At 39.0% G+C, this 26,283-nt stretch overlaps 1 protein-coding gene across 1 annotated transcript; it reads left to right on the top strand.

The window, feature by feature from the left end:
• Positions 1-232: 232 nt before the first annotated feature.
• Positions 233-21,761, top strand: MOB1A (MOB kinase activator 1A). Its single transcript, XM_037064860.1, has 6 exons — positions 233-474; positions 3,683-3,849; positions 7,659-7,752; positions 9,468-9,601; positions 18,164-18,327; positions 20,017-21,761. The coding sequence occupies exons 1-6, from the start codon at positions 461-463 to the stop codon at positions 20,092-20,094; spliced, it is 651 nt and encodes a 216-aa protein (XP_036920755.1). The 5' UTR covers positions 233-460; the 3' UTR covers positions 20,095-21,761.
• The last annotated feature ends 4,522 nt before the right edge of the window (positions 21,762-26,283 follow it).

The following is a 26,283-nucleotide window of genomic DNA, read 5'->3' as shown; positions in this document are numbered from 1 at the left end:
TGTATAGAGGTCTCTTGCCACCCAGGAAACGTACACCTACAGCAACTATGCCGGAACAAAATACTCGGCCAGACGCTCGTCGGGGCCTGGAACTACAATCCCACCCCGCCTCCCAGAGAAGGAAGTCCCGGCCTGAGAGATGATGATTGGGTGAGCTGCAAAAGAGGGTGGGGCGAAAAGGGGCCCCCGAAAACCTTTAGGCTGGGGGCTGGGTAGGGCAAAGCGAGGCTTCTCTCGCGAGATTATGCTGGTTCCGCATTTCGGTTCTGCTAGGTTGGGGGTGGCGAACCAGGTGGGCTCGGCTTTTTGCGTGGTTTATAGCCGCTCGACCTCGGCTCGGAGCAGCGGCTGCTGTTGGCGGGTTGAGAACCGATCGCTACCTCATTGTTCCCGTGTGGGCTCCGAAACCTGACTGCGGCAGGGGCCAACGGGCCCCTTCCATCCTGTCTAAGGATAGAAGATGAGCTTCCTCTTGTGAGTGCAGTTGGGCCGAGGGGTCCAGGGCTCAGCGAAGGCTGAGGTCGGGGAGGGGCGAGCCGACGGCTGAGGCTGGGGTCGGCCCCAGGGTTGAATCGGCTGGCCCTAGTCGTGCCCCGGTTTGCGGCTACGGGGAAGGATAGGACGTGGGCCGAGGTAGACGGAGATGAAAAGTCGGTGCAAAGGAAATGGAGCGAGAAGTCAACGTAAAGGAAACGGAACGAGAAGGCCCCAAGGCCCGTAGCGCCTCCAAACTTTCCGCCCCAACTCCCCCGAGGGCGCAGGGACGATCTGGGGGCGCGGCCAGGGGCTCCCAGTTTCTCTCTAGTCTGGAGCCTTCGTGTAACGATTCCTGCTGGCTTAGCTTTTTACTGCACCGTTTGCCCAGTTTTAATTATCGTCAGTATTGTTACCCCCGCGGAAAAATGCTGCCGCAGGAGAACGTGGAGTGCTGCAGTTTGAGAAGCGTTGCTCTAGCACCTTATTTAGTATTCTCAGGTAGCGCTGTTTACGTAGTAAACGGTTTAAATATATGTTGTGTGTTTAAATAAATATAATGTATTGAATACAGTTTTAGTTACGGACATTACCCACACACTTGACATTTTTATTACACTTTAAAATTACATAGTGTTTCATAACTAGAGTTAATCTAGTTCCGTATTGTGAGAAATCTGAATTCTTTTGCTACTTACAAATTAGTACTACTGAGAATATCTTTATCCAAATCGCTTTTTCCCTCTTTTTTTTTTAGGGTATAGGCTCCAAAGTATGACTAATTACCGTGTCAAAAAGTCTGTATGGTTTATGTTTTAATTGCAAATATCTATTTTACTAGAACAATCTCTCCTGTCCTTCAAGTCTTTTTATGAGTTAATGTTTATTTAGCGGTTTGTCTATGCACGTTGTTTAGTTGGTCTTTGAACGTAAATGTGAGAGGCTGTGTATTTCTTCTGAACTTTGTTTTGTTGATGGATATTTGAGTTTCCACTTTCTGGTTTTATGAATAATACTGCTCTGAACTTTTATGTAGTACAGATTTTTTGTGTTGAATGTATGTGTTCATTTCTTTTGGGTATTATACCTAGGAGTGGAATTGCTCAGTTACATGGAAACCATGTTTAATCTTTTGAGGGAACTGCCAAACTTTTTCAAAGCACTGGACCATTTTGCTTTCCCATCACCGTGAATGAATTTCATTTTCCCTACACTTTGACTAACTCTTGTTGTCTTTTGGATTGTAACCATCTTAAGTGGATGTAAAATGGTAGTTTCTCATTGTGATGTCAATTTGCATTTCCCTAATAACTAAGAAGGTGGAGCATCCTTTTGTGTACTTATTGGCCATTTATATATATGTATTTTTTGGAGTAATGTCTATTTCAATCTTCTGACCATTAAAAAAATTTGCTTTTAATTATAATTGACAGCCTTTGGCCATTTTTAATTCAGATTATTTCTCTTTATGATTTTGAGTTATAATAATTCTTGATCCCTGGTACAAGTCACTCTCACATCTGTGATTTACAAATATTTTCTCCCATTTTGTAGATTGTTCTCATTGTCTTGATGGTGTCATTTGAACACAAGTCTTAATTTAGACAGAGATCATATTTCAATATTGAGCCATCATTTCATCTTTTCCATATTTAACTTCATGTCATTCACAGTTTTCTATCTGTAAAAGACCATTCTTTGTTGTTTAGTATTTCTCATTTAAATGTAGGTATTTGTCATGTCAAAAATTACCCATATTTGATTTTACTTTTTTACTTTTTTACTTTTTAATCAGTCTTACTTAAAATTGAAATTACTGAGGTAAAGTAAAAGCCCACAGTTCTATTCTTTTTCCTTTCTTAGAAGTAATCACCAGTATCAGTTTGATGTGAATCCTTTCTTATTCTTTGTGTATTTACAAAATGGGTTTCCAAAGGTGAAGGGATTAAGAAGTACAGTTATAGTTACAGGATAATTAAGGGGATATAGAGCATAGGGAATAGAGTAGCCAAAGAACATATATGTATGACCCATAGACATGGACAAGGGGTGTGGGGATTGCCTGAGGGAGGGGGAACTAGGTGGAGCGGGGTAAAGGGGGAAAAATTAGGATAACTGTAATAGCATAAACAAAATAAAATTAAACAGAAAACAAAAATGAGCTTCTGGTATCCATTTGGTTTTGTTTTAACCATGTCTTGAGATCTTTTCATGTAAACACATGTAACTCTATCTTGTTCTTGTATCTTGTTTATTTTAATACAGTACTCCATGGTTTGTAGATATATCATAGCTTATTTAATCATTACTTCAGTAAGCCTTAGGATTGTTTCTAGATTTTTCATTATTAAAAATAATCTTGGATGGGGGTGCTGGGATGGGAGTAAAAGGTAGAAAACAGTACTTGAACAACAATTAAAATGTTAAAAAAAGAAATAAAAAGAATGCAGAATGTTATGACAAATGCATTCCATTAAAAAGAGGAGATAATACTTTGTAAGGTAAACCATTTTCTTAGTAATGATACTGAAGTCATAAAAATACAACTGTCCTCCTAGATAAAAAGTTTATTTTTAAAAAATAACTGTGGAAAACACATGTTAAGAAGATTTTCCTTGAGGATGGTGATAAAGATAGGAATAAAGATTTTTTCCCCCCAATAACCAGTTGCCTCTGTCTCATTTATTTTTCCTGCTAAAAACCTCAAAAAAAGTGTCACTTTTGCTGTGGTTTGCTTTGATGACATCCTAGATGTTTTGATACAGATGCTGGTTTTTTGAGCTATTGGATGGAACCTTAGGGCTACTTCCCCCCCAGCACCATTTTGTGTAGGTGGAAATTGAGGCCAGAAGGTTAGGTTTCTCAAGCAATCACAGAGATAATGGCAGATCAAGGACTAAAATCTAGGGCTTTTTTTCTTTTGGTTCAAGGGCCCGTTTTATTATACTAGACTGCTTCATGAGGCATAGTTAAATTGTCTTATGTGTGAAATTGTGCTGCTAATCCTGTTGCTACATGAGGAAAGAAATTTAAAGCATTTTTTATTGTGATCATCACCCCCCACACACACACATACTCCCCCCTTCCCCCGCAGATCCTGGCACTTTTCAGGGAATATGTTATTTTACAGAGCAGTTTATATTATGCCATTAATTATTCCATTTTGCTTCTGGTCCTAAAATTGATGTTTTTTCTTTTAACATAACAGTAGCAGCCGTTCTTCTAAAACATTCAAACCAAAGAAGAATATTCCTGAAGGGTCTCATCAGTATGAACTCTTAAAACATGCAGAAGCAACTCTAGGAAGTGGAAATCTGAGACAAGCTGTTATGTTGCCAGAGGGGGAGGATCTCAATGAATGGATTGCTGTTAACAGTAAGTTTTTAATGACATTCAACTTTTGTGGTTTACAGGAAAGTTTTGCTAAAATCTTTCTTTCTTTTTTTTTTCTTAAGATTTTATTTATTTATCTTTAGAGGGGAAGGGAAGGAGAAAGGGAGAGAAATATCAATGTATGGTTGCCTTTCGTATGTCCCCTGCTGGGAACTGGCCTGCAACCCAGGCATGTACCCTGACTGGGAATCGAACCGAGATTCTCTGGTTCACAGGCCCGCGCTCAATCCACTGAGCTACGCCAGCCAGGGCTAAAATCTCTTAATTTCATTTTGCAGGTATGTAAGGGTTATAATATAATAGATTATCTATAAAGAAACACTAAGCTCTTGGTTATAGCTTTTGTGGTTGAGCAGAGAGACCTAAGGAGAAATGGTAAGTGCTTTAGGGTAATTTCTGGGGAGAATGGAGCTGAGTACGGTCAAATAAGAGATTGATAAATGCAAGGAATCTACCTGTGATGGAACATGACTTTGTTAAGGAATCTATCTGTATAGTTGTGCTTCCACTCCCAGAAGCTCTCAATCTGCCTACCACGTAGAAAGAAAAGTCCACCACAGGTCAAACCCTCAGTCACTTACTTGTTGTGATTTAAGAGTTGTCATAGGAAATTGAGAGATTGGGAGAAAATGGTGGGAACCATGAGCTGAAAGTCACTCAAGTTCAAGAAAGTGAGGAGGGCAAGGCATAGAAGAATATGCTGAGACTAGAGATTTGAATGTTCAGAGTGTATCATTTCTGGCCCTGACCTAATAGCTCAGTTGCTTAGAGCATCATCGTCATCAGATACACACCAAGGTTGTGGATTCACTCAGGTCAGGGCACATACAAGAAGCAACCAATTAATGCATAAATAAGTGGAACACTGAACAAATTGATGCTTCTCTCTCTCTCCCCCGCCATCCCCCTCCTCATCTCACTTCCTCCTCTCACCCCCTCCTTCTCTCTTTCTCTGAAACCAATAAAAAAGGGTTTTGGTGTTTTGTTTTTAATATGAGGATATTTTTAAAAAATAATTTATTTATTTATCTTTAGAGGGGAAGGGAAGGGGAGAAGGAGAGAAATATCAATGTATGGTTGCCTCTGGTGAGTCCCTTGCTGGGAACTGGCCTGCAACCCAGGCATGTGCCTTGACTGGGAATCGAACCATGATCCTGTGGTTCGCAGGCCCATGCTCAATCCACTGAGCTACACCAGCCAGAGCTGTTTTTTTTTAAAATCTTAAAAAAAGAAGCCCTGGCTGATATGGCTCAGTGGGTTGAGTGCCAGCCTGCACATCGAAAAAAGGTTGCTGGTTCGATTCCCAGTCAGGGCACGTGCCTGGGTTGTGGTTCAAGTCCCCAGTTGGAGGCTTGCAAGAGGCAACAGATCAAGGTGTCTCTTTCATATTGATGTTTCTCTCCCTCTCCTCCCTCCCTTCCCCTCTCTCTAAAAGTAAATACATAAAATCGTTAAAAAAATTTTTTTAAAGTAAGATACAAGTGTAATTTAAAATTTTCCAGTAGCCATATTAAGAAAAATTTATTTTCTCAACTCATTAAAAAAACATTATTCACGTCACTAAGGTAAAAAAGTGCGGAAGTGCATAACATACTACTTTTTGTGTAAGACAGGACAAAGAAACTTAGGGGCAAGGTACCAAAAAAATTAATATGGTAACATATGTGTGTGGGGGATTTGTAGTGGTTGGAATTTAGATATTTTCACTGTATATTTCTTTATTTCTTGATATGTGAGCCATGTGGAGTATTACATATTAGGAAAGATCCCTTCTTTTTAAAACCTTATTCACATTATCATCTTTTATTTTAAAGGTGTTCATTGGCCTTCTTCAGCCTTAGATTTTTCTCTGTGACTTAGTGTTCTAGATGAGTTGTTTTCAGTCCTTTTGGTTTCAGGATCCCCTTGTTCTTTAGAAATATTGAGAACCCCAGCCCTGGCTGGTGTTGCTCAGTGGGTTGAGCACCAGCCTGAGAACCCAGGGGTCATTGGTCAGTTCACACACCTACGTTGCTACCCGGTTCCTGGTTGGGGATGTGCGAGAGGCAGCTGGTTAATGTTTCTCTCCCTGTCTTTCTTCTTCCCTTCCCATCTCTCTAAAAATAAATAAAATCTTTTTAAAAATTATTGAGAACCCCAAAAAGTTTTCGTATTGTAGGTTATAGCTAGTAATACTTAGAGTGTTAGAAATTTTAAATATTGCTCATTTTTAGATTCATCTAAAAATAACAGTATTAAGCCCATTGCATGTTAATACATATTTTAATAAATAATGACTTTTTCAAAATAAAGTTTAGTGAGAAGTGTGGCATTGTTTTGCATCTTTGCAAATGTTATTTCATGTCTAGCATAATAGGAGACAGCTGGAGTCTGATGTCCCCTTCTGCCTTCAGGCTGTGGTGATGTCCCACATCATGGAGCCACTGGGTAACTCCAGGGTGCTTCCTGAGAGAGGGGGAAGGGCAGTTAAAGTGGTTCCTGCCTCACAGATGCCCTGAAACAGGGAATCCCTGGAGCACATTTGGAGAGCACTTACTTTAGATCAGTGATTTTTTAACCTTTTTCATCTCATGGCACACAAACTGATTACTAAAATTCTGCAGTAGACCAAAAACATTTGTTTCTTGCTGCCCTGAGAAAATAAAGAATTGGTATAATTTTGATTGGTTCACCCCAGATGGCTATTGTTGTGTTAGCTGTTGTCATTTTATAATTTGATAATCTAAGGGAAAAGAGGTCGTGCCTTGACTAAATAGTCAAATATTGCACATTTTAAAAATTCTTGTGGCACACACTGGCTGAAGATCGCTGTTTTAGACCAATAAACTAGCATACCATCTGGGTGTACTCTTTGTTTTGAAAGAGTATTGAGTGCCTGAGTATTGCTTTCTTAGAAACATGACTAATTAAGAGGAAGGTTTGTCAGTGAGGGAGTTTTGTACAAAGTTTCTTTAATATGTTTTTTAAGAAACTTGGAAAAGCCCTAGTGGATTTTTAGGTACTCCTTTAGACAGGGAACTAAAACATTTTTAAAAACTTGTATGGTTCTAAGGTATATGGGATTCTCCTTGTACAGAATATGTTTCAGTCAGTGAAGTTGTTTTACTCGCCCCATTCCTCTCCCATTGTTTTGCAGATCTAGCTGAAGCTTTAGAACGTACCTCCCTGACAAGCTCACCTGTTTAATATGTTGCTTTTGCTCTGAACTAGGGCACTTAGATGTTGTCCTTTGTATAACTACCTTCTTATATGTTGTATTATTCATTTCTTGTAATTTGTTCCTTCTGTTAGCTGGAGAATCCAGGTCAAGGGATATTATCCTGTGTCTTTTTATGTCCTCAATATGCATAGCCTCAGTTTTTTTTAATGATGAGTTAGATTTTTTAAATGCTTGGTAATAACAGCTAGTGTACCTTCCGCCTCACAATATATTCCACAACACTTTTCTAACAAATGATATTGTCTGGTCCACATGAAGAGAAACTATGACTTTTTTTATTCCCTTGGATATAATCAAATCATGTATGCTAATGACCTAATAGTCACCATTAAGTTGGAATTGCGCCTGATTTTTATTTTTTTGCTGTCATATGCTGGTAAAATTTTAGTACATCAAACATGAATATATGTTAAAAGTTTACGTGGATGTGACAACTTAGAATTTACAGTATCCTGGATTATTGAATTTCCCAAGAATTGGAGCACACTGTCTACTTTTTTCAGCTGAGGGGTCTGGTGTTCTGTTGTGTTTACATGTATAGTTTAATACAATTCTGCTATTATCTTGCCAGCTGTGGATTTCTTCAACCAAATCAACATGTTATATGGAACTATCACAGAATTCTGCACTGAAGCAAGCTGTCCAGTCATGTCTGCAGGTCCAAGGTACATATTACCCCTTTTTATATAGGTGTGTGGACTATTAGATAAAGCTAATCACTAATTGATAGAAATTAAATAATACTTTTTTGTTTTTCTTGTCTGCTTGTGTTAAAGCAGTTCAGTTTTATGAGTTCTTAAATACCTATAAGCTTTTAGTTATCATTAAATAGTTTACCATTTGGTACTTAGTGTTTGGTTTTGTAATTGCATTATAGTAGGGTCAATGTTGAATTGGAGGAATAACAGAAAAATTAGAATTTTATTAACATTATGGTTCTGTTTCTAGTTTTTAAGTTAATTTCTTGAAATCAAGTTTGTTTGTTTATTTAAATTTTTTGAGAGAGAAGAGGGGAGGGAGAAAGAAGAGAAACAGTGTGTGGTTGCCCCTCAAGTGCCCCCTACTGGGGACCTGGCCTGCAACCTAGGCATGTGCTCTGAATGGGAATTGAACCTTCAATTGAACCTTCAATTGAACCTTCAACCCTTCGGTTTTGCAGGCCAGCGCTCAATCCACTGAGCAACACCAGCCAAGGCAAAATCAAGTTTTTAGTTGACTCTTTCATGTTTGATTCTTTTTTCTTGTGCTTATTTGGTGTTAATTACTGCCAAATTGTGCTGCTTTAGTTATCTGGCTTAAAGATACGAGGTGTTAAAAATTTACCTATAATAAATTTCAAGAATACTGAGAAAGAGATGGAACTCTTTGTTACTCATAATGTTTCAACGTGTGATAATGTATGATTTAAGTGTTTCCTTCCAGTCTTTTCACTATAGTACATGATTTTATGTGATGATAGATGATATTAAGATATTTATTTACCTCTTGGGAAAAAATTGTCTTTTCTAAATTTGCTACAGATATAAAGGATAAATAGATCCCAAATGAATTCATAGTCATATTTTTATTACAGTATTTTAGGAGGAATATTTTGATTTTGTGTTGTTTTAAGTTTTAGTTCTCAAGTTTCCTTAAAAGATTAAAATAAAATAAATAGGAAAATTAAACTTATCTATGGCTTAAATGCTTTACACAGTGAAGTTTTGTGTAAGCCTTGTTAATCATTCTAGCTCTGCAAAGGTGAGGGTGCAAAAAATGCATGTTCAAGGGTGTTTCCTTTAACACCCTCTCCAAGAAACAGGGTTTTATAATCTTGACCTATTGGTGCTAACCTGGTGGCCAAGGATCTCAGAATGTAGTGATTCATCAGCTCCATCCCCAGTCCTCAGTACCCTCTGCCTAACAGACAGGAATGGAATTATTTTGTTTTTCCCGGGGCTGTTCTATATTCTGGAACTGCCAGCTGCCACATTATCTTCTCTTCTTTCAATCATAGCTGTCACATTTCAGAATAATTCTATAGGAAACTCTCAATAATCTTCAATAGAAATTTGGGTAATTTACTAAAGATAACATAACTTCTGCCCTAGCTGGTATGTGGCTCAGTGGTTGAGTGCTGCCCTGCAAATCAAAGTGTGGCCAGTTCGATTCCCAGTCAGGGCACATGTCCGAGTTGAGGGTCCCCAGTAGGGGGTGTGGGAGAGGCAACCACACATTAATGTTTCCCTCTCTTCCTCCCTTCGGCTCTCTCTAAAAATAAATAAATAAATCTTTTTAAAAAAGATACATATTTCTGTTGACAAAGTGTAAACCTACTTTGATTATAATTTACACATTTGTTAATGTGGAAACTTTATCAGTAATACCTTTTTCTCTTCAGATATGAATATCATTGGGCAGATGGTACTAATATTAAAAAGCCAATCAAATGTTCTGCACCAAAATACATTGACTACTTGATGACTTGGGTTCAAGATCAACTTGATGATGAAACTCTTTTTCCTTCTAAGATTGGTGAGTTAATGTTGTAGAACTATTTTTCTTTTTAAATGATAAATGTGTGCTTTTTAACACTTCATCACTTTAAAAAAAAGAAACAGGGACTACTACATTTTTCTCTAAAAGAATTATTAATGTTTACTCCTTCCAGATGTGTTTGTGTCTGCCTGTGTTTCTTTACTAATACTTATTAATCATTTTTTAATTTTTATAATATGGCTAAGTAAATTTGTTTTAAGCTACATTTTTAAGATATTGATGACTGCCGGGGCCCAGCCTCGGCAGGATTCAGGGTTCCCAAAGGATGGACGGCGCAAGCAGTGAAAGAAGAGTCAGGCACCCGACTGGATGCCGGAGAACAGCCAGCCTCTGTGTCTGACCGAACTTTGAGTTTGATTTAGGCTTTATTTTTATGGAGATTGTTACATAACATTAAAGGAACAGGCGCATGGCGTGATCAGTTAAGCACTAAAAACCAATACAGAGGTACCTAGGAAAAGTACAAGAATTTCCATAGTTTCAGTTATGTTAAACAAAGGTTGTTTAGACCAGGAGAGCCATTAATCAGATAACTTGAAATAGCTCTATGTACAGAGTTTGAATGTCTTATTGGTTATTAAAGTTCTTAGAATTTGACATGGGGCAAAAGGGTATGCTAGACCGAGCAGAGGTTGTAAGAAATTCATTATAAGGCCTTTGTGATGTCTAACTTTGTGTCTAAAATGTTTCTTTATGTAATATGGACTCTGACTCTTTGGTAATTGTTTCTTCGTGCTTAGTTTGTAGTCGCTAACCAGCTTCCCCTGTTTCTTTGCCTGCCTACTTCTAATTAGTATATATTCCTGTCCAAGGTAGAGGAGGGGCTGTTACTCCATCAACTTTTAGACATTCAGGGGCTACTTCATTAGGGGAGACTTCGTTCTCTGGCCAAGAAATTATTTTGTACAACTTCATTGGAATTATGCATATCATTGGACCTGAAATGCAGGTGTCTAAAAATTCCACCACCTACTAATTGCAAAAACAAACATGCAAGAAGAGATAGACAGGAAATCCAGCCACAGTTGCCTCTGCTGTGCAGATGCATCTCATCCGTCCCGATTGTGTCAAGGGATGGCTGTTGGACGGCTTCTGACAGTTGAGATTGAGCATTTTATTGTTTTACTGATCATTGTGTATTTTCCTTTTTCTATCCTTTCCTCATTCCTTTGTATGCTAAGGATATTAGCTTTTTATCATAAGTATGTATTTTTCCCCAGGTTGCCTTTAGTCTTACTGTATTCATGAAGTGTTTTTGTTATTATATATATACCTAACTTTCTTATTTTGTCTTATTAATTTTTTCTTTAATGACATCTGGATTTTAGAGAGAATAAGGGAAGGAGAAAGAGAAGGAGAGAAACATCTGTGTGTGGTTGCCTCTTGCATGCCCCCTACTGGGGACCTGGCCCACAACCCAGGCATGTGTCCTGACTGGGAATCGGACTGGTGACCCTTTGGTTCACAGGCCTGTGCTCGGTCCACAGAGCTACACCATCCAGGGCTTTACATCTGGATTTTAATAATGATTGGAAAGGTTTTCCCTACTTCACTATTATAAAAATATTTGTGTTTTCATTGAGTACTTTTGTGTTTTTGTTTTCACATTTAAATCTTTGTTCTGTTAGGAATTTTTTTTCTCACTATTTCCTTCCTTTTTCCCCCAATTATAAATGCTAGTCAGTTTGCCCAGTGCTGTTTATCAAACGCATGTGTGTTTTCTCCCCTGATTGTCACGTTTGCCACATATTTGGGAGTCTTTTAATCTCAATCTGTGCCCACAAAAATCCCAGTGTGTTAATTAACCATGGCCACATATCTGAGCATCTTGTAGGGCTCTCTTCCTTGCTCTTCTTTTTCAGAATATTCATGACTATTTTGGGATATTTGTTCTTCCAGAGAACTTAGAATCATTTGTTCAAGGTTAAAAAAGAAACTCAAATCTTTGTGAGATTTTTATTACAGTTTCATTCAGTTTGTAGATTAATATAGGATTCTTGTTCTCTTGACAATACTGAATTTGCCTATGCAAGAGCAAAATATATTTCTCCATTTTTCACGTATCATTATTTCCTCCTGTAAAATTCTATACTTCTTGCTAATCCTTCAAGTCTTAAGTTTATTCCTACACATTTAATGTTTTTTGTAGATATTTGGTTTCCAATTGGTTAGTGTTTAATGTATAGAAAAGCTGTTGATTTTTATATAAATTGTATGATTGACCATCAGATTTTGAATGTTTCTGTTGTTTTGGGTTGGTTTTCTTCCATTTTAAAAATATACATTTCCATTACATTAAAGTAATAGTAATTTTGCCTCTTTCTGCTGATGTATACTTCTTGTATAACTCTTACCTAATTGTACTTATCAACTAGTACTTCCAGAACAGTGTTGGCAGTGATAGTGGCAGACATCCTTTTCTTGTTTCCTTTTATGAGTGCTTCTAGTAGTTAGTATTAAGCAGGAATCTTTCATTTGGTTAGAGGTGTGTCAAATTTTTTTGTCAGGTGTATGGTTGTAGAATTTTATCAGATAATTTTTCCAGTATGTGTGGTTGATAGCCATATGGTTTTCTCCATTATTTTTTTTCTCTGTTCTCCTGGAAGAGTATTTTTTATTTGCTGATATTTTGAATCAGATTTTAGAATTGGTATTTATTGATGGAATTGATCCTTGTCATTTTTAGTGTAAGGGTGTCTTATGAACAACACATTTTGGATTCTGTCTTGTCTGCTTGGGCTGCTATAACAAAAATGCCAGAGTGGGTGGCATATAAACAAGAGAACTTTATTTCTCGAGGTTCTAAAGGGTGCAAGTCTGAGTTTGGGGTGTCAGCATGTTTGGGTTCTGAGGAAGGTTCACTGCTGGGCTGCAGATTGCCAGCCTGTCACCTTGTCCTTGCATAGTGGAAGGGTAGCCCTCTGGGACTTCTTTTTTTAAAAAATATATTCTATTGATTATGCTATTATAGTTGTCCCGTTTTCACCCCTTCACTCCCCTCCACCCTGCACAACCCCTCCCACCCACATTCCCCCCCTTTAGTTCATGTCCATGTGTCATACTTATAAGTTTTTTAGCTTCTGCATTTCCCATACTATTCTTGCCCTCCCCCTGTCTACTGTCTACTTACCGTCTGTGCTATTTATTCTCTGTACCTTTCCCCCCCTCTCTCCCCCTCCCACTCCTCTGTTGATAACCCTCCATGTGATCTCCATTTCTGTGGCTCTGCTCCTGTTTTAGCTGTCTGCTTAGTTTGCTTTTGTTTTAGATGTGGTTGTTAATAACTGTGAGTTTGCTGTCCTTTTATCTTCTTTTTCTTAGATAAGTCCTTTTAACATTTCATATAATAAGGGCTTGGTGATGATGAACTCCTTGAACTTGACCTTATCTGAAAAGCACTTTATCTGCCCTTCCATTCTAAATGAAAGATTTGCTGGATAGAGCAATCTTGGATGTAGGTCTTTGGATTTCATGTCTTGGAATACTTCTTTCCAGCCCCCTTTTGCCTGTAAGGTCTCTTTTGAGAAATCAGCTGACAGTCTGATGGGCACTCCTTTGTAGGTGACTGTCCCCTTATCCCTTGCTGCTTCTAGAATTCTCCCCTTCATTTTAATCTTGGCTAATGTAATTATGATGTGCCTTGGTGTGTTCCTTCTTGAGTCCAACTTCTTTGGGACTCTCTGAGCTTCCTGGACTTTCTGGAAGTCTATTTCCTTTGCCAGATTGGGGAAGTTCTCCTTTATTATTTGTTCAAATACGTTTTCCACTCGTGGCTGTTTCTTTCCCCCTTCTGATACCCCTATAATCTGGATGTTGGAACGTTTAAAGATGTCCTGGAGGTTCCTAAGCCTCTCCTCATTTTTTTGAATTCTCATTTCTTCATTCCTTTCTGGTGGGATGTTTTGTTCTTCCTTCTGGTCCATTCCATTGATTTGAGTCCCAGCTTCCTTCCCATCACTATTGGTTCCCTGTGCATTTTCCTTCATTTCACTTAGCATAGCCTTCATTTTTTCATCTAATTGGTGACTGTATTTGACCATTTCTGTGAGCATCCTGATCACCAGTGTTTTGAACTGTACATCTAATAGGTTGGCTATCTCTTCATGGCTTAGTTGTATTTTTTTCTGGACCTTTGATCTGTTCTTTCGTTTGGGCCTTTTTTTTTTTTTGTCTTGATGTGCCTGTTACATAGTGAGGAGTGGAGCCTTGGGTGTTAATTAGGGCAATCACTGGATTGTGATCCAGTGCTGGGTAATCACTGGATTGTGATACTGTATGTGGGGGTGGGGTTTGAGAGGGAACAGTGGCCCTTGCTCCACTCTCTGCTGGGTTTCAGTCACTTCCGCCGCTTCTCCCAAGCAAACTGGGCCCTTCTGGTGCTGATTCCTGCATGGGTGGGCTTGTGTTCATTCTAGGACCCTGTGGGTCTCTCCAGTGAACTCTCCTGTGAGGCTGGGAGCCTCTCCCAGAACCTCAACCCCCACAGGTGCTTTCAGTCGGTGTTTTGAGGCTTATTTCCCCATGCTGGAACCCTGGGTGGGGTGGTCTGTCTTGCTCCCCAGTTTCACCTGGCTTATCTGCACATGAATGTAGGACTACCCAGTCCTCCAGCTGCTTGTGGACCAAGCCCCTCCACAATCCGCTGCCTGACTGGGTCTGCCACACTGCCGCTTTGTGTGCCCAGGGTCTGCCACCTGCCACTTTGCCACGAGTCCTTTCCACCAGGCCACCCACCTTCACCTCTCCTACTGGTCTGAATGAATGTTTCATCTTTAACTCCTTGGTTGTGGGACTTCCATACAGTTCAATTTTCTGTCAGTACTGGTTCTTTTTTTGTTTCCAAATTTTTGTTGTCCTTATTTTGGTTGTGCAAGAAGGCACCGTGTATCTACCTACGCCTCCATCTTGGCCGGAAGTCCTAGGACCTCTTTTTATAAGGGCATTATTCCCATTCAAGAGTGGTCTGCCCTCATGACCTGGTCACCTCCCAAAAGCTTCGCCTACTAATGACACCGCACTGGGGTTAGGCCTTCAACATATGGATTTTTCGGGTGAGGTGGGGTGGAGGGGTGGAGGGGTGCACATGGGTTGCTGACACAAATATTCAGACCAAAGCAGATTCCTTTTTTTTTAATATATTTTATTGATTATACCATTACAGTTGTTCTATTCCCCCCCCTTCATTCCCCTCCACCCGCACACTCCCTCCCCCACCATTCTCCCCCCCTTAGTTTATAACCACGTGTCTCAAGTTCTTTAGATTCTATATTTCCCCCACTATTCTCACCCTCCCCCCTATCTATTTTCTACCTGCCATCTATGCTATTTTCTGTGCCTTCTCCCCCCTTCTCCTCCTCCCACCCCCCTGTTTCTAACCCTCCATGTGTTCTTCATTTCTATGGTTCCACTCCTGATCTAGCTGTCCTCTTGGTTTGCTTTTGTTTTAGGTGTGGTTGTTAATAACTGTGTGTTTGCTGTCCTTTCACTGTTCATATTTTTCATCTTCTTTTTCTTATATAAGTCCCTTTAGCATTTCATATAATAAGGGCTTGGTGATGATGAACTCCTTGAACTTGACCTTATCTGAGAAGCACTTTATCTGTCCTTCCATTCTAAATGAAAGTTTTGCTGGATAAAGCAATCTTGGCTGTAGGTCTTTGGATTTCATGACTTGGAATACTTCTTTCCAGCCCCTTCTTGCCTGTAAGGTCTCTTTTGAGAAATCCGCTGACAGTCTGATGGGTACTCCTTTGTAGGTGACTGTCCCCTTATCCCTTGCTGCTTCTAGGATTCTCTCCTTCATTTTAGTCTTGGCTAATGTAATTATGATGTGCCTTGGTGTGTTCCTTCTTGGGTCCAACTTCTTTGGCACTCTCTGAGCTTCCTGGATTTCCTGGAAGTCTATTTCCTTTGCCAGACTGGGGAAGTTCTCCTTTATTATTTGTTCAAATACGTTTTCCACTCGTGGCTGTTTCTTTCCCCCTTCTGGTACCCCTATAATCCGGATGTTGGAACGTTTAAAGATGTCCTGGAGGTTCCTAAGCCTCTCCTCATTTTTTTGAATTCTCATTTCTTCATTCCTTTCTGGTGGGATGTTTTGTTCTTCCTTCTGGTCCATTCCATTGATTTGAGTCCCAGTTTCCTTTCCATCGCTATTGGTTTCCTGGACATCTCCCTTCATTTCAATTAGTTTAGCCTTCATATGTTCCTCTAATTTGTGTCTGTACTCTACCAATTCTGTGAGCATCCTGATAAATAGTGTCTTAAATTGGGCTTCTGAGAGGCTGGCAATCTGTTGGTCGCTTAGAGTTATTGGCTCTGGGACTTTGAGTTCTTCTTGTGCCATCTTTTGGGCTGTTCGTGCCTGTTAAGTAGCAGGATCGGAGCCCTAGGTTTTCACCAGAGCAGGGCAACTCAGTCGCTGGGTTGTGACGTTGTATGTGGGGGCGGGGTCAAAGAGGGACAATGGCTTCCCTCCGCCGCCTGCTGTCTCGACCCCCCACCAGCACCGCAGCCGCCACCGTCACCAGGCCCACGCGCCTCGCTCGACGGCACGCGAGTGTGCCACTGCTGTCAGCCCTCCACCACTGGGTTCGCCCCCTGGGGCCTGTGTGGTCCGTCTCACTGTGCGCGAATGTGCGACTGCGGTCAGTCTGCCCCGCACCCCGACTAGTTCCGGGCTGCCTGCACTCCTAGGTCTGTCCTGCCCGACCCTGCTCCACTGCTGGCTCCACCTCTTACCATCCTCGATGAACGGTTCGTAGCTGTCGGACTTCCGTATAATTCTGTTTTCTGGTCTCTGGGTGTGTCTTAGTTCTCCAAAACTTTTGTTTTATCCAAACTTGGTTGTGGGAGAAGGCACAGTGTTTCCACCTATGTCTCCATCTTGGCGGAAGTCCCAGATTCCTTTTTTGAAGTCTAATGAAAGATTTATTTTTCAGGAGAAAAACTTGTATCATGTTACACTTGGTCTGTTTGCTGTTGGTCAGCTTTTTCATTCTATTATTAAGCATTTTATCTCCTTTTTCATAGATTCGATGTCGTATATTTACTATAATTGAATTTTCTGTTAAATTCGGCTTGGAAGATGCTTAGATTAAAACAAATTCTATTTCTTTATTCATTAAGGTTTTTTCTCTTATGGAAGATACAGAATACTTTTGACTTAATTCTCTTTTCTCAGCTTCCCATTCATTAATGATTTATTCTAATGTTCTAGAATTCTTTCCGCTCTCATTAAGCTGTTGTCTATATCTTACTTATGTCAATTATATACTCATTAGGTGAAATTCATTGTTCATTTTTAAACTAGATACCCAAGTTATTACTGTTCTTTTATTAGCAAGATGCCCATTTGTAAATTCTGAGAGAAAAGGAATTTGACATAACAGTCCATCTTTTCACTACACAAATACAAGCCCCATTTTACAAAAATACGCCCATGGACTCCAGAATAGTGTTTGAAAGAGCAAATTGTTAACCAGGACTGGGGACGAGGGATCCCTCACAAAAACCAGTTTACAAAAGCAAAATATACTAAATTTCAAGCTATGAAGGACTAACTGAGAAGTAAAATGTAGGAAAAGAGAAAGTGTTTTAGCTTTTGGCCTCTTAATGTTAAAGAAAGAAAATGTTTTAAGAGTAATGTTGTCGAACAGACCTTTAATAAGGGCAGCTAATCTAGGTTATTTTGGAAGTAGATACATTCTTCTGTGTTTGTTTACTATACTTAGTGCCAGTTGTATTGTTTTTCTCCTCTCCCTACCTTCTAAGAGACTTTGGTCTTGTCAAACAAAGTTCTCAGGAAGTAACCAGTTGCATCCCTACCTGCACTGCTTGGAGAGACGTTACCAGACCCAGTTCTTTCTAAGGAGGTGTTTATTTTCTTTGAAAAATAGGGAGATGCTCATCTTCCCTTTTTCAGGAAGTCTGTCCCCTCTTAAACTACAGAAAAATGAAAACAGCACTGTAAAAAATAAAACAAAAAGTTTGTAACTTCTCATTTAAGAAAACTGTCTTTTCAGAGTAATTCAGAAGATAAAATATTTGTAAACAGATTATGATGATTTGAAGTGAAGAGTGCCTTTTTTTTTTCTTTTGGTTAGGAGAGTTTCCAGTCCTAGTTGAATGTGTAAAATATTTTTTGAGAGTTACAGATTACACACAGTAAAAATTTTCAGTTTACAGTCAAAATGCTTATTCCTTCATTTCATCTAAGGGAGAAACTCTTCAATAATAAACAACTACAATTAGTTTTATTTTAACTTTGATTCAGTAACATCTTATATATAACTTCTGGTACCTGTGCCTGATATTCTAAGGTAGTCAGAAAAAGTGTGGTATGTGAATGTATCTCTTATACTTAGGTTTGGGATTCTTTTTTCCCTTGTCTTTTAAAAAATATATGGCAGTAGACTTGTATTTGTGAATGTGTATTTGTTGAAGTTGCCCATGGCTGTATTTAAACTCTCCACTGTTCAATTAGATGAAGACTAATGAATATATATGTATATTTGACATTATATATTTATGTTACAGGTGTCCCATTTCCCAAAAACTTTATGTCTGTGGCAAAGACCATTCTAAAGCGTCTGTTCAGGGTGTACGCCCACATTTATCACCAGCACTTTGATTCCGTGATGCAGCTGCAGGAGGAGGCCCACCTCAACACCTCCTTTAAGCACTTTATTTTCTTTGTTCAGGTGAGTTGAACCATGTTGATTTCTGTGTCCTTTGACTTGGACATACATACTTGGCTTGGTAACTTTAATAAAGAGCAATTTACAGAGTCTTATTTATAGACATAAAGCCAAGTTTAAGCAGGGTTCTCTTTTCTCTTTGCCACATTGTTTATTTCCTTGATGTGCATAGGAGCACAGAAAGCATCACCTCAGTTTTGGGCTTTCTGCCTCTGACTGCCCAGGTCTCTGGCTAGAATATGACCGAACACCAGAAATTCAGGCAAGCTTGTCCATACCCTTCTGCTCCGCCACTACTGGGTGAAGGGACACTATGAAAAATGTCTGAAGTTGGATTGCTTCCTGAGATGTTTATGCCTGGAAGAGAAACTTTTGGAAGAACTTGTTTACCCTGCTGTCTTGGGTTCAGTTTTCAGAAGCCCCCCCTAGGGTCAAATCTTATGACGTCAGCAGCTAGAAACTTTAAAGGAGCCTACCGGTAGCCTTCAGAAATGTGGCTCATTTCCTTATGGGCTCTTAGTTGGAATTGAAACTTTTAAAATATCACTATAATTCACATTGTTTGAAAGGGATATCAAGAATCAGTGCCTCTTTAGTCTCACTTTATAGATATATAATTCTGTTGGGTTGGCCAAAAATTCTGTTACATTTATTCTGCAAAATAAAAGACATGTTTTTCATTTTCATCAATAACTTTGTTGATTAGGATTTTTTGAGTATGTTGGCTGTCTTCTGCTATTGACTTCTAGTGGGTGGAGGCCAGGGGTGCTGCTAAACTAATCTTCCCATACATAAGACAGCCCCACAGCAAAGAATTATTTGGCCAAAATGTCAACAGTAGCAAGAAACTTTGCAAACTACTCGACATGTTGGATCAGTCACAGCAACTTTTCCATACACATCTTTTCTTGCATTTTGGTTGCATTTTTACCCTTCTTGAAATAATAAAGGATAATACACTAAAAACGTTGTGTATCTTCTTCCATCTTCAGTATTTAAATGACTGCATAAAAATGCACCAGTTTTGCTAAGTTGGTTTTTTTAACGTACCCTGATATGACAGCTGTCACAATGCAATCTAACAACTGTTTCAAATGAAGTTAAAGGCAACTGAGGGCTCCTAGAGCCGTTACATGGAAAAACATAATGGATTTTTTTGCTAACCCAATATATGCAAACTATAAATATATCTAGATATTTTTTGTGTGGAAAAAACATAACTTTGCAATAGATATTTGAGTATTACAGTTCTGTGAATCACACAAAGGAGATTATCCCATGTGCTCTTGTCTGTTTTCCTTCTGAGAGTGTTGCTGGTGTAGATCCACAGTGCAGCTGTAGCTGTAGCTACGCGGAAGGGAAAGGTCTGCTGCCCCAGGGGTGGCCGCTGCCGAAGGTTTGGTGTACAGTTTTCAGATAATTTCTTTGTAAATGCAGACACACTGAGCTTTGATTTTAATGTTTTACACAGTGAACATCATGCTATTATGTACAGTTGCTTATTTAGTAAGTCTCCTCTCTTCTATTTTAAAAGGGAGTAAAAAATGATTTCATTTTTAAATGTTCACAGGGACCATTTCATCATTCTTTTGGATTTCAGAAAACTGGGGTTGGGAATATCTTCTCCGAATGACATTTACATAGTTTTAATTTTAGATCTATTTTAAAATTTTGTTTTTCTTCTCTTTCTAGGAGTTTAATCTGATTGATAGGCGTGAGTTGGCACCTCTTCAGGAATTAATCGAAAAGCTTGGATCAAAAGACAGATAAATGTTTCTTCTAGAGCACAGTTACCCTCTTGCTTCGTCTACTGTTAGAGCTCTCTCATTGCTATCTGTTAGAGACTGGTGATGCAGACTTTCGGAAAACGTGATAAAAAGACCTGTTGTCTGTGTCTACTGATAAAACTGTCCCAAAGGTAGGTTGGCCTAATACCGTCAGAGTGAGACATGCAGGACACAGCTGAATCTGAGGCACTGTGTGACCCTCCTGTTACTGTCAGTGAGTCGAATTTGGTTTTAATATGTGATGATTAATCTGTAGTTTATCTGCTTGCTTAGTATTGTTTTACTGAAGAAAATGATTTAGTCCGTTTCAGATTACAGCCTAATGGATACTAAGAATTTCCACCAATAATTTATTAGCAAATTTCCACAAAAAACTTTCTCAAAACTCAGATCGGTTTTATTATGCTTTTATTTTACAAATAGAAGAGGCATTTTCAAGTTTCCTTAAGACATAACATTTGTGTCCCTTTGGATAACATTGTAGTTTGAAGTTGTATGCTGGTGTTTTTATAGATAATGGAAATATGTATATTTTTTCAAAGTCCATGATTGCGATTTAAATCATTATGACATGTATGGGAGTAACCACAGTTATTTCTAAAATGACTTTATTTTTTAATCTGTGTTGGGGATTTTGTTCACATGAACCTATCTAAAATGTTTAGGAATGTGCATCAGAAATAATTTTTTTTAAGCATCTAAGGGTGGTCTTGTAGATTTTTAAAAAAACATTCAGAGTAATTTGAATATGTATCTTTTGGCTGAAAAAAACCACACTTCCAAAATATTATGACAAATTTAGGTCTCACACCACTATTTTCATTCACGTTGTCTTTCAGAGGCCAAATCTGGCTAGGAGAATGGAAGAAAGTACTCCATTGCTTTGTTTGGAGTTTCCTTTTTTAAATAATTATTTCTGTATGTTTTTATTATGGCTTGAGACTTAGTGAAGAGTACTATAGAAATGCACCAACTTTATCCCAGTAAGGATTAAACTTAAGGAAAACCACAATAAAAAGACCTTGAAAGGTGTACACATTCTATAACATTGTTTAAAGTTTGGCGTGTTACCTATTGTGTGTGTGTATGCACATGCATTTCAATGAGACAACATGGGAGGAATAAATTTAAAAAAAACTTCATTCTGTTAATATCAAAGGATGAATTGAGCCCCCATAGGGGTTTTATCCTGTGTTGTTTTTGTATCAAAACTTGAAATTATTCTTTTTCTAATCAGATAAAAAGAATGTTCCCTGTTAATGAGGAACAGATCTGATTTTCATCAGGTTTATAGGGTTCAGCAAACACTGACTGTTTAGGTACATTGAGGCACAGGCACACCAAAGACTTGCCAGACTGGCGTCACTTTAAGCCCATCATCCTGTTTCAGAGTTGTGACTTTTGCAGAGTACTCCCCAACGTCTCGACGGATTTGGCAAAGGTTAGTTTTGATAAGGTTTTTGTGGTTTATTTTTATTTTTCTGGACTAGAGCATAAAGGAGAGAGTTCCTTAGAAGTGCCACTTTTATAATAGCTCGGTTTCAGTAAATTACCAAATATATACAGAATTTTAAAGGAAACAAAACATTTCTTCATATTAGACTGAAATCATACCTCATTTCAGGAATTAAAAAGTGGGATAATCACTTTCAAATTCTTCAAAAAGAAAAGCCCTCTATAAGACATTTCACAATCCACGTTTTAAGTTTGTTCAAAGGTGCCTGTCAGGTGGTTCTTATGTTCATGTTGATCATTTACAAACAAGAAAGCAGGTCTCTAGATGCCACTGAGAATGGTACTTCCTCTCTCGTTGGCTTTAATTAAGCCTGCAAGGAATGAAATTAGGTTTCTCAACCAGGGTTGTGCTTTCATTATTATCTCTAATATTCTCAAACAAAAGGGTTCTCTCTTTTCTCCACTTATTTTCAGTGATAGAAATCCTCCTTTCCTTTGTGACCCAGCCCCAAATGAACCAAAGATAGGTCACATTAGAGTAGTGTAAAGGCAGCTTACTAATGACACAAATAAAATTATTGGTAATTTGAGACTCAGGATATCCTTTTCAAAAAAATAAAAACATTGCCAGGTTCCCATACTAATCTGGCTTAACCAACAATGCATCCGAACTTCAGTGTTAGCATTGTTTGTTTACATCCAAGGCCAGAGAGGCAAGGGCAGGAGAGCTGGAGGAACCAGGAGAGGATGACCCCTTCCTGACTTGAGGGCCAACTTTTGATGAGAGTTGGAAGAAATCAGCCTGTCTTTGACGCCTCTCGATTCCCCCCCTCCCCCCCCCCCCGTGCCTGGGGTTTGCCTGTTTGACCACACGCCCTACCCTGACCCTCTTCATCACTAGTCATCTCTCAGTGTCTGCTCTGCTCCTCCTGCCTGATAGCAGTGGGGTGGAGAGTGCTTTGTAAATTATGCAGTTAATCCTTTGGTGCTTCTCTTTCCAGGCCTTTAAAAAGACTTTTGGACAGTGATGTGCATGCTAGTTTTTGTATTGACAGCCAAATGTATCCTTTATTCTTCTCCAGACTGATAAAGTGATTTTAGAGGACCACAAGCTAACACAGTATTTCCTTTCATAGACTTGGAGAGCTCTAGCTCATGTGGCTCCTTGCTCAAGAAATGCGAATCAGTAGTCACATGACTCTGAAACTGCCTCATAGAGTGAGGTCAGAGGGAGCAGTCCTGGTGGTGATTTTAGCCTTTGCACAAATTGCTGAGGTTTCCTGATTATACTGTCGGCCTTTTCTCTGAGCAGTGAGGTTATGCTAGAAGTAGAGCTTCTAAACTTAACATTATTACCTCAGAAGCATAAATAAACCAGGCCCAAAGAGTGTAAGTCCTAGAAATTTGTCTCCAAGCAGCCCCAGTCATGGCACTGGTGTTACCCCTGCCTGGTTAGAGGAGGCCGCCTCTTGTCTGTAGCTAAAAAATGCTGGCTGGGCCATCACACCGAGCGCCTTCTACAGGGACATTACTTCCTCCTGATACCTACTCATTAAGTGGATTTACTATTGTAGAATTCTGGGAAAATAGTCCCTCGGTCTCCTGTGTTTTTGCATTATTTTGCTATTTTAGACTATATAAAAGACTTTGGGGGGATATTATATGTGATAGCAGTAATTTTATTGAAATAACTGCATTGAAATTCACTTGGGTTTTCTCTCATCAGAGTCTATTCCAAACAAGTATTCTGTAAATCCAAATGGATTGCCAGTGTGCTATAGATTACAGAACATTCTGTGTTTGGTCTACATAGAAAAACAGCTTGCATAAGTTAGTCTTGGTTACCATCAAAATATTTTTAAATGTTCTTTACATGAAAATTTATGTTGTATTTTTAAACCTTTAGGGGCTTTATCTATTTTTCTAAGTCAGTTAACTGTACTTTACAAAAAGATATTTTGTATCTACTTTTGTAACTTCATCAGAATAAAATGTATTGAAAGAAATGACTAAAGTATGTGTCTCAGTATGCTTATTGTGAAACTTGATAATTTTGCAGCTTCTGTACAAGGTTGTCTTTGCTTATCATTTAGTAGTTAAAATGTTTTAACTCTTAGAAGAAAGGGCACAGTGGCTAAAACCCATCCCAGGGAAAAAGTTAGTCTTCAAGTTCTTGACCCCTTGTATTTTCCTGGCTGTGAGATTGAGAAAAGGGAAGAGGAGAGACCAAACTCCTTAATTTTCTGATGTTGAAACTGAGTGCTCAGCATTATCTGAAAGAAAATCCTCCCTCCCCCCAGAGAGTCATTTTTCAGTATTGGAGAAAAATTAGAACTGATTTTAGGTCTATTCAAAATAGCAGTGCTAGAATTTTTTTGACCTTTTTTGAGTGAAGTTAAAATTAAAAACTTACTGTGGCTAAATAATAGGGGTTAACACTCATTGCCTTTAAGATGAATATTACATCTTAAAGGCAATCTTACAACTGAGTGTAAGCTACAGTCAGTTTTGGATTTTTTGGATAGTTCTTTTTTATTAGTCCTAAAATTGACCACATTTAAGTTTGCATGGGTGTCTAATGACTAAATTTGAACGTTATTTCAAACTTTATAAATGAGTAGTAGAGTAACCCAAATAATTTTTTGGAAGGGCCAGAGTCAGGCTTCAAAGCTTCACGGCCAGAAATGATGTCCTAAACCATGTCTTGGGCCTCTTCTAACCCGTTGCTGTAGGGCTCAGTAAGGGCACTACTGCCTGCACTCCTATGGCTGACCAGTAGATGTCAGACTGTGGGCTCCTCCTCCCCAAAGCTACATGTGTGAATACTGACCAGGAGGGATTTTACCTAGTGTCTTTTGTGTGTCTTTCTAGTAAATAACTAACATGGATGCCTTTGATTGACAGTTCCCAGATCACATACCTCAGTCCTGGCTGCAAGAGAGACTGGGGAAAAGTTTCTGGGTTTTACTTAAGGGTTCAGAGTTGATAGCAAAATTGTTTAAAAGATCTGGATGGTCCAAAAGCTTGGACTGACTGCTGCTCTGTGAGCTTTTTGTTACTGTTCTGTGAGAAGATAAGGGATTTTCACCAGAATGTAAGTATCCAAGCACACTGTTCAGTTCAGCTGACATTTTTTTGTAGCATGTTTGCTAAATGAAGGAAGTAAAGTATTGATTCAGATTCTGATGTCAAGCCCCTTATGTCATGGCAAAGTAGCACTTTGAATATTCCTTAAAGCAGCCTGCCTGTTTTAGGGGAGTTCTTTAATAAGCTCATTTAATCCTTATAGCAACCTGGGGGAGAGGTTGGCAATTGAGATGTATGTTAGGACTTTTTCAGTTTTTTCAGTGTCACGAAAACTCAGACTTCAAATAGCTAGTTCATAGTGAGGTAGGTGTGTTCCTCTAAGTCGCATTTTTAAAAATTCTGTGTGTTCACGAATGCTAGGAAGCTCTATAAAATGGCTGCAATTAATTTTTTACTGATAAGGTATGAAAGATGTATTCAAATAGATCCCTCCTAAGGAGTTTTCTGCAGCTAGCTCAGCTGTAAATGTAGCTATGAAAGCTGGGAGAGGTCATGGACCCACACAAGCAAAGATAAGAGAATCTCAAGTTCAGGGGGGGAAAAGTAATATCCAGAAGAGACAGACTTGGGACTAAAGGCATTATAGTCCTTCAGTGCCTTCGGGTCAAACTGGCTTTCTATTGACTTCTGTCATAAAATCATACTTGAACTGTTAAATTGGAATTAATCTGGGAGACCAAGATTGGTGAGATTGTTCTACAAATTCTTTTCTGAAAAGGTTCAGGTTCACAGTAGAACTAGAACTGGAAGTCTCCATTGGTTCTGTTCAGTGATAACAGTGCGTACTTTTTCTGTCTCACACCATCCTGGGCCACTGATCGTACAGATGAATAAAACAAGATCCTGTCATAGAGCTTATGGGCCAGTGGGAGAAACACACATAAAGGGCCATATGTGCAATAAAAGTTATAACACAAGTTGTGGGCCCTTAGTTTACTGAGGGACAGTCAGAGGTGGCTCCCTGCAGAGGAGAAGGCTTGGCCTGGCTTAAAAGATGGGTAAGTGATAACCAAACTTGCAGCATAGGTTGTACAGGGAAGTACAAGCAGTCGTTACTAGTGAAGAATGGATTTCAGTTTGAAAGGAGCTAGGTCATGTGAAAGAAGTAGGGTATTTGCCTGTAGGTGATGGGAAGTCTGAAGGATTTTAAGCAAATAATGAACAGATTTTCATCTCAGACGGCTGTGTTGGCAGTGCGGAAATGGCAGGGGAGGGGACAAGGGCAGGTATCAGCAGTCCAAAATAACAGATAGTGTGACAATTGTTAAGTTATGGGGAAGAGGAACTTCGGAGTTAAGTAAAGGTGCTAATTTTCAATAAAGGAGGAGGAATGCTGCAAATGCAAATCGAATTCAACATGGGTCTCTTAGTTACAAGTGACAAACCAAATGCAGACAATAATGTAAACAGAGACTTTAAAATAGAGCCGGGTCTGCCACACCAGAGGAACTGCCTTGCGTGGCTTGTAACTCAAACCTTGGAGTACACCTTTTGGATTGGGTCTAAGCAACTGTGTTCCCAACTGTTTGCAAAGATAATGAAAAGTTATTATGACTACTGGACTGAAGATGAAAAACACTTTAAAAGTAACATCACTATGATATCTGCACCAATAGAAATACTTTCCTTC

Source organism: Sturnira hondurensis, unplaced genomic scaffold (assembly GCF_014824575.4).
Source record: "Sturnira hondurensis isolate 20B ecotype Veracruz unplaced genomic scaffold, ASM1482457v3 Scaffold0015596, whole genome shotgun sequence".
NCBI classification, from domain to species: domain Eukaryota; kingdom Metazoa; phylum Chordata; class Mammalia; order Chiroptera; family Phyllostomidae; genus Sturnira; species Sturnira hondurensis.
The sequence above is the reverse complement of the archived record's forward strand: the minus strand, read 5'-3'. Positions and strand labels throughout refer to the sequence as shown.

Coding starts and splice junctions, on each gene's coding strand:
- MOB1A (XM_037064860.1), top strand. Junction 7,753..9,467: donor GTCATGTCTGCAGGTCCAAG/GTACATATTACC, acceptor TTTTCTCTTCAG/ATATGAATATCATTGGGCAG. Junction 18,328..20,016: donor ACTTTATTTTCTTTGTTCAG/GTGAGTTGAACC, acceptor TTCTCTTTCTAG/GAGTTTAATCTGATTGATAG.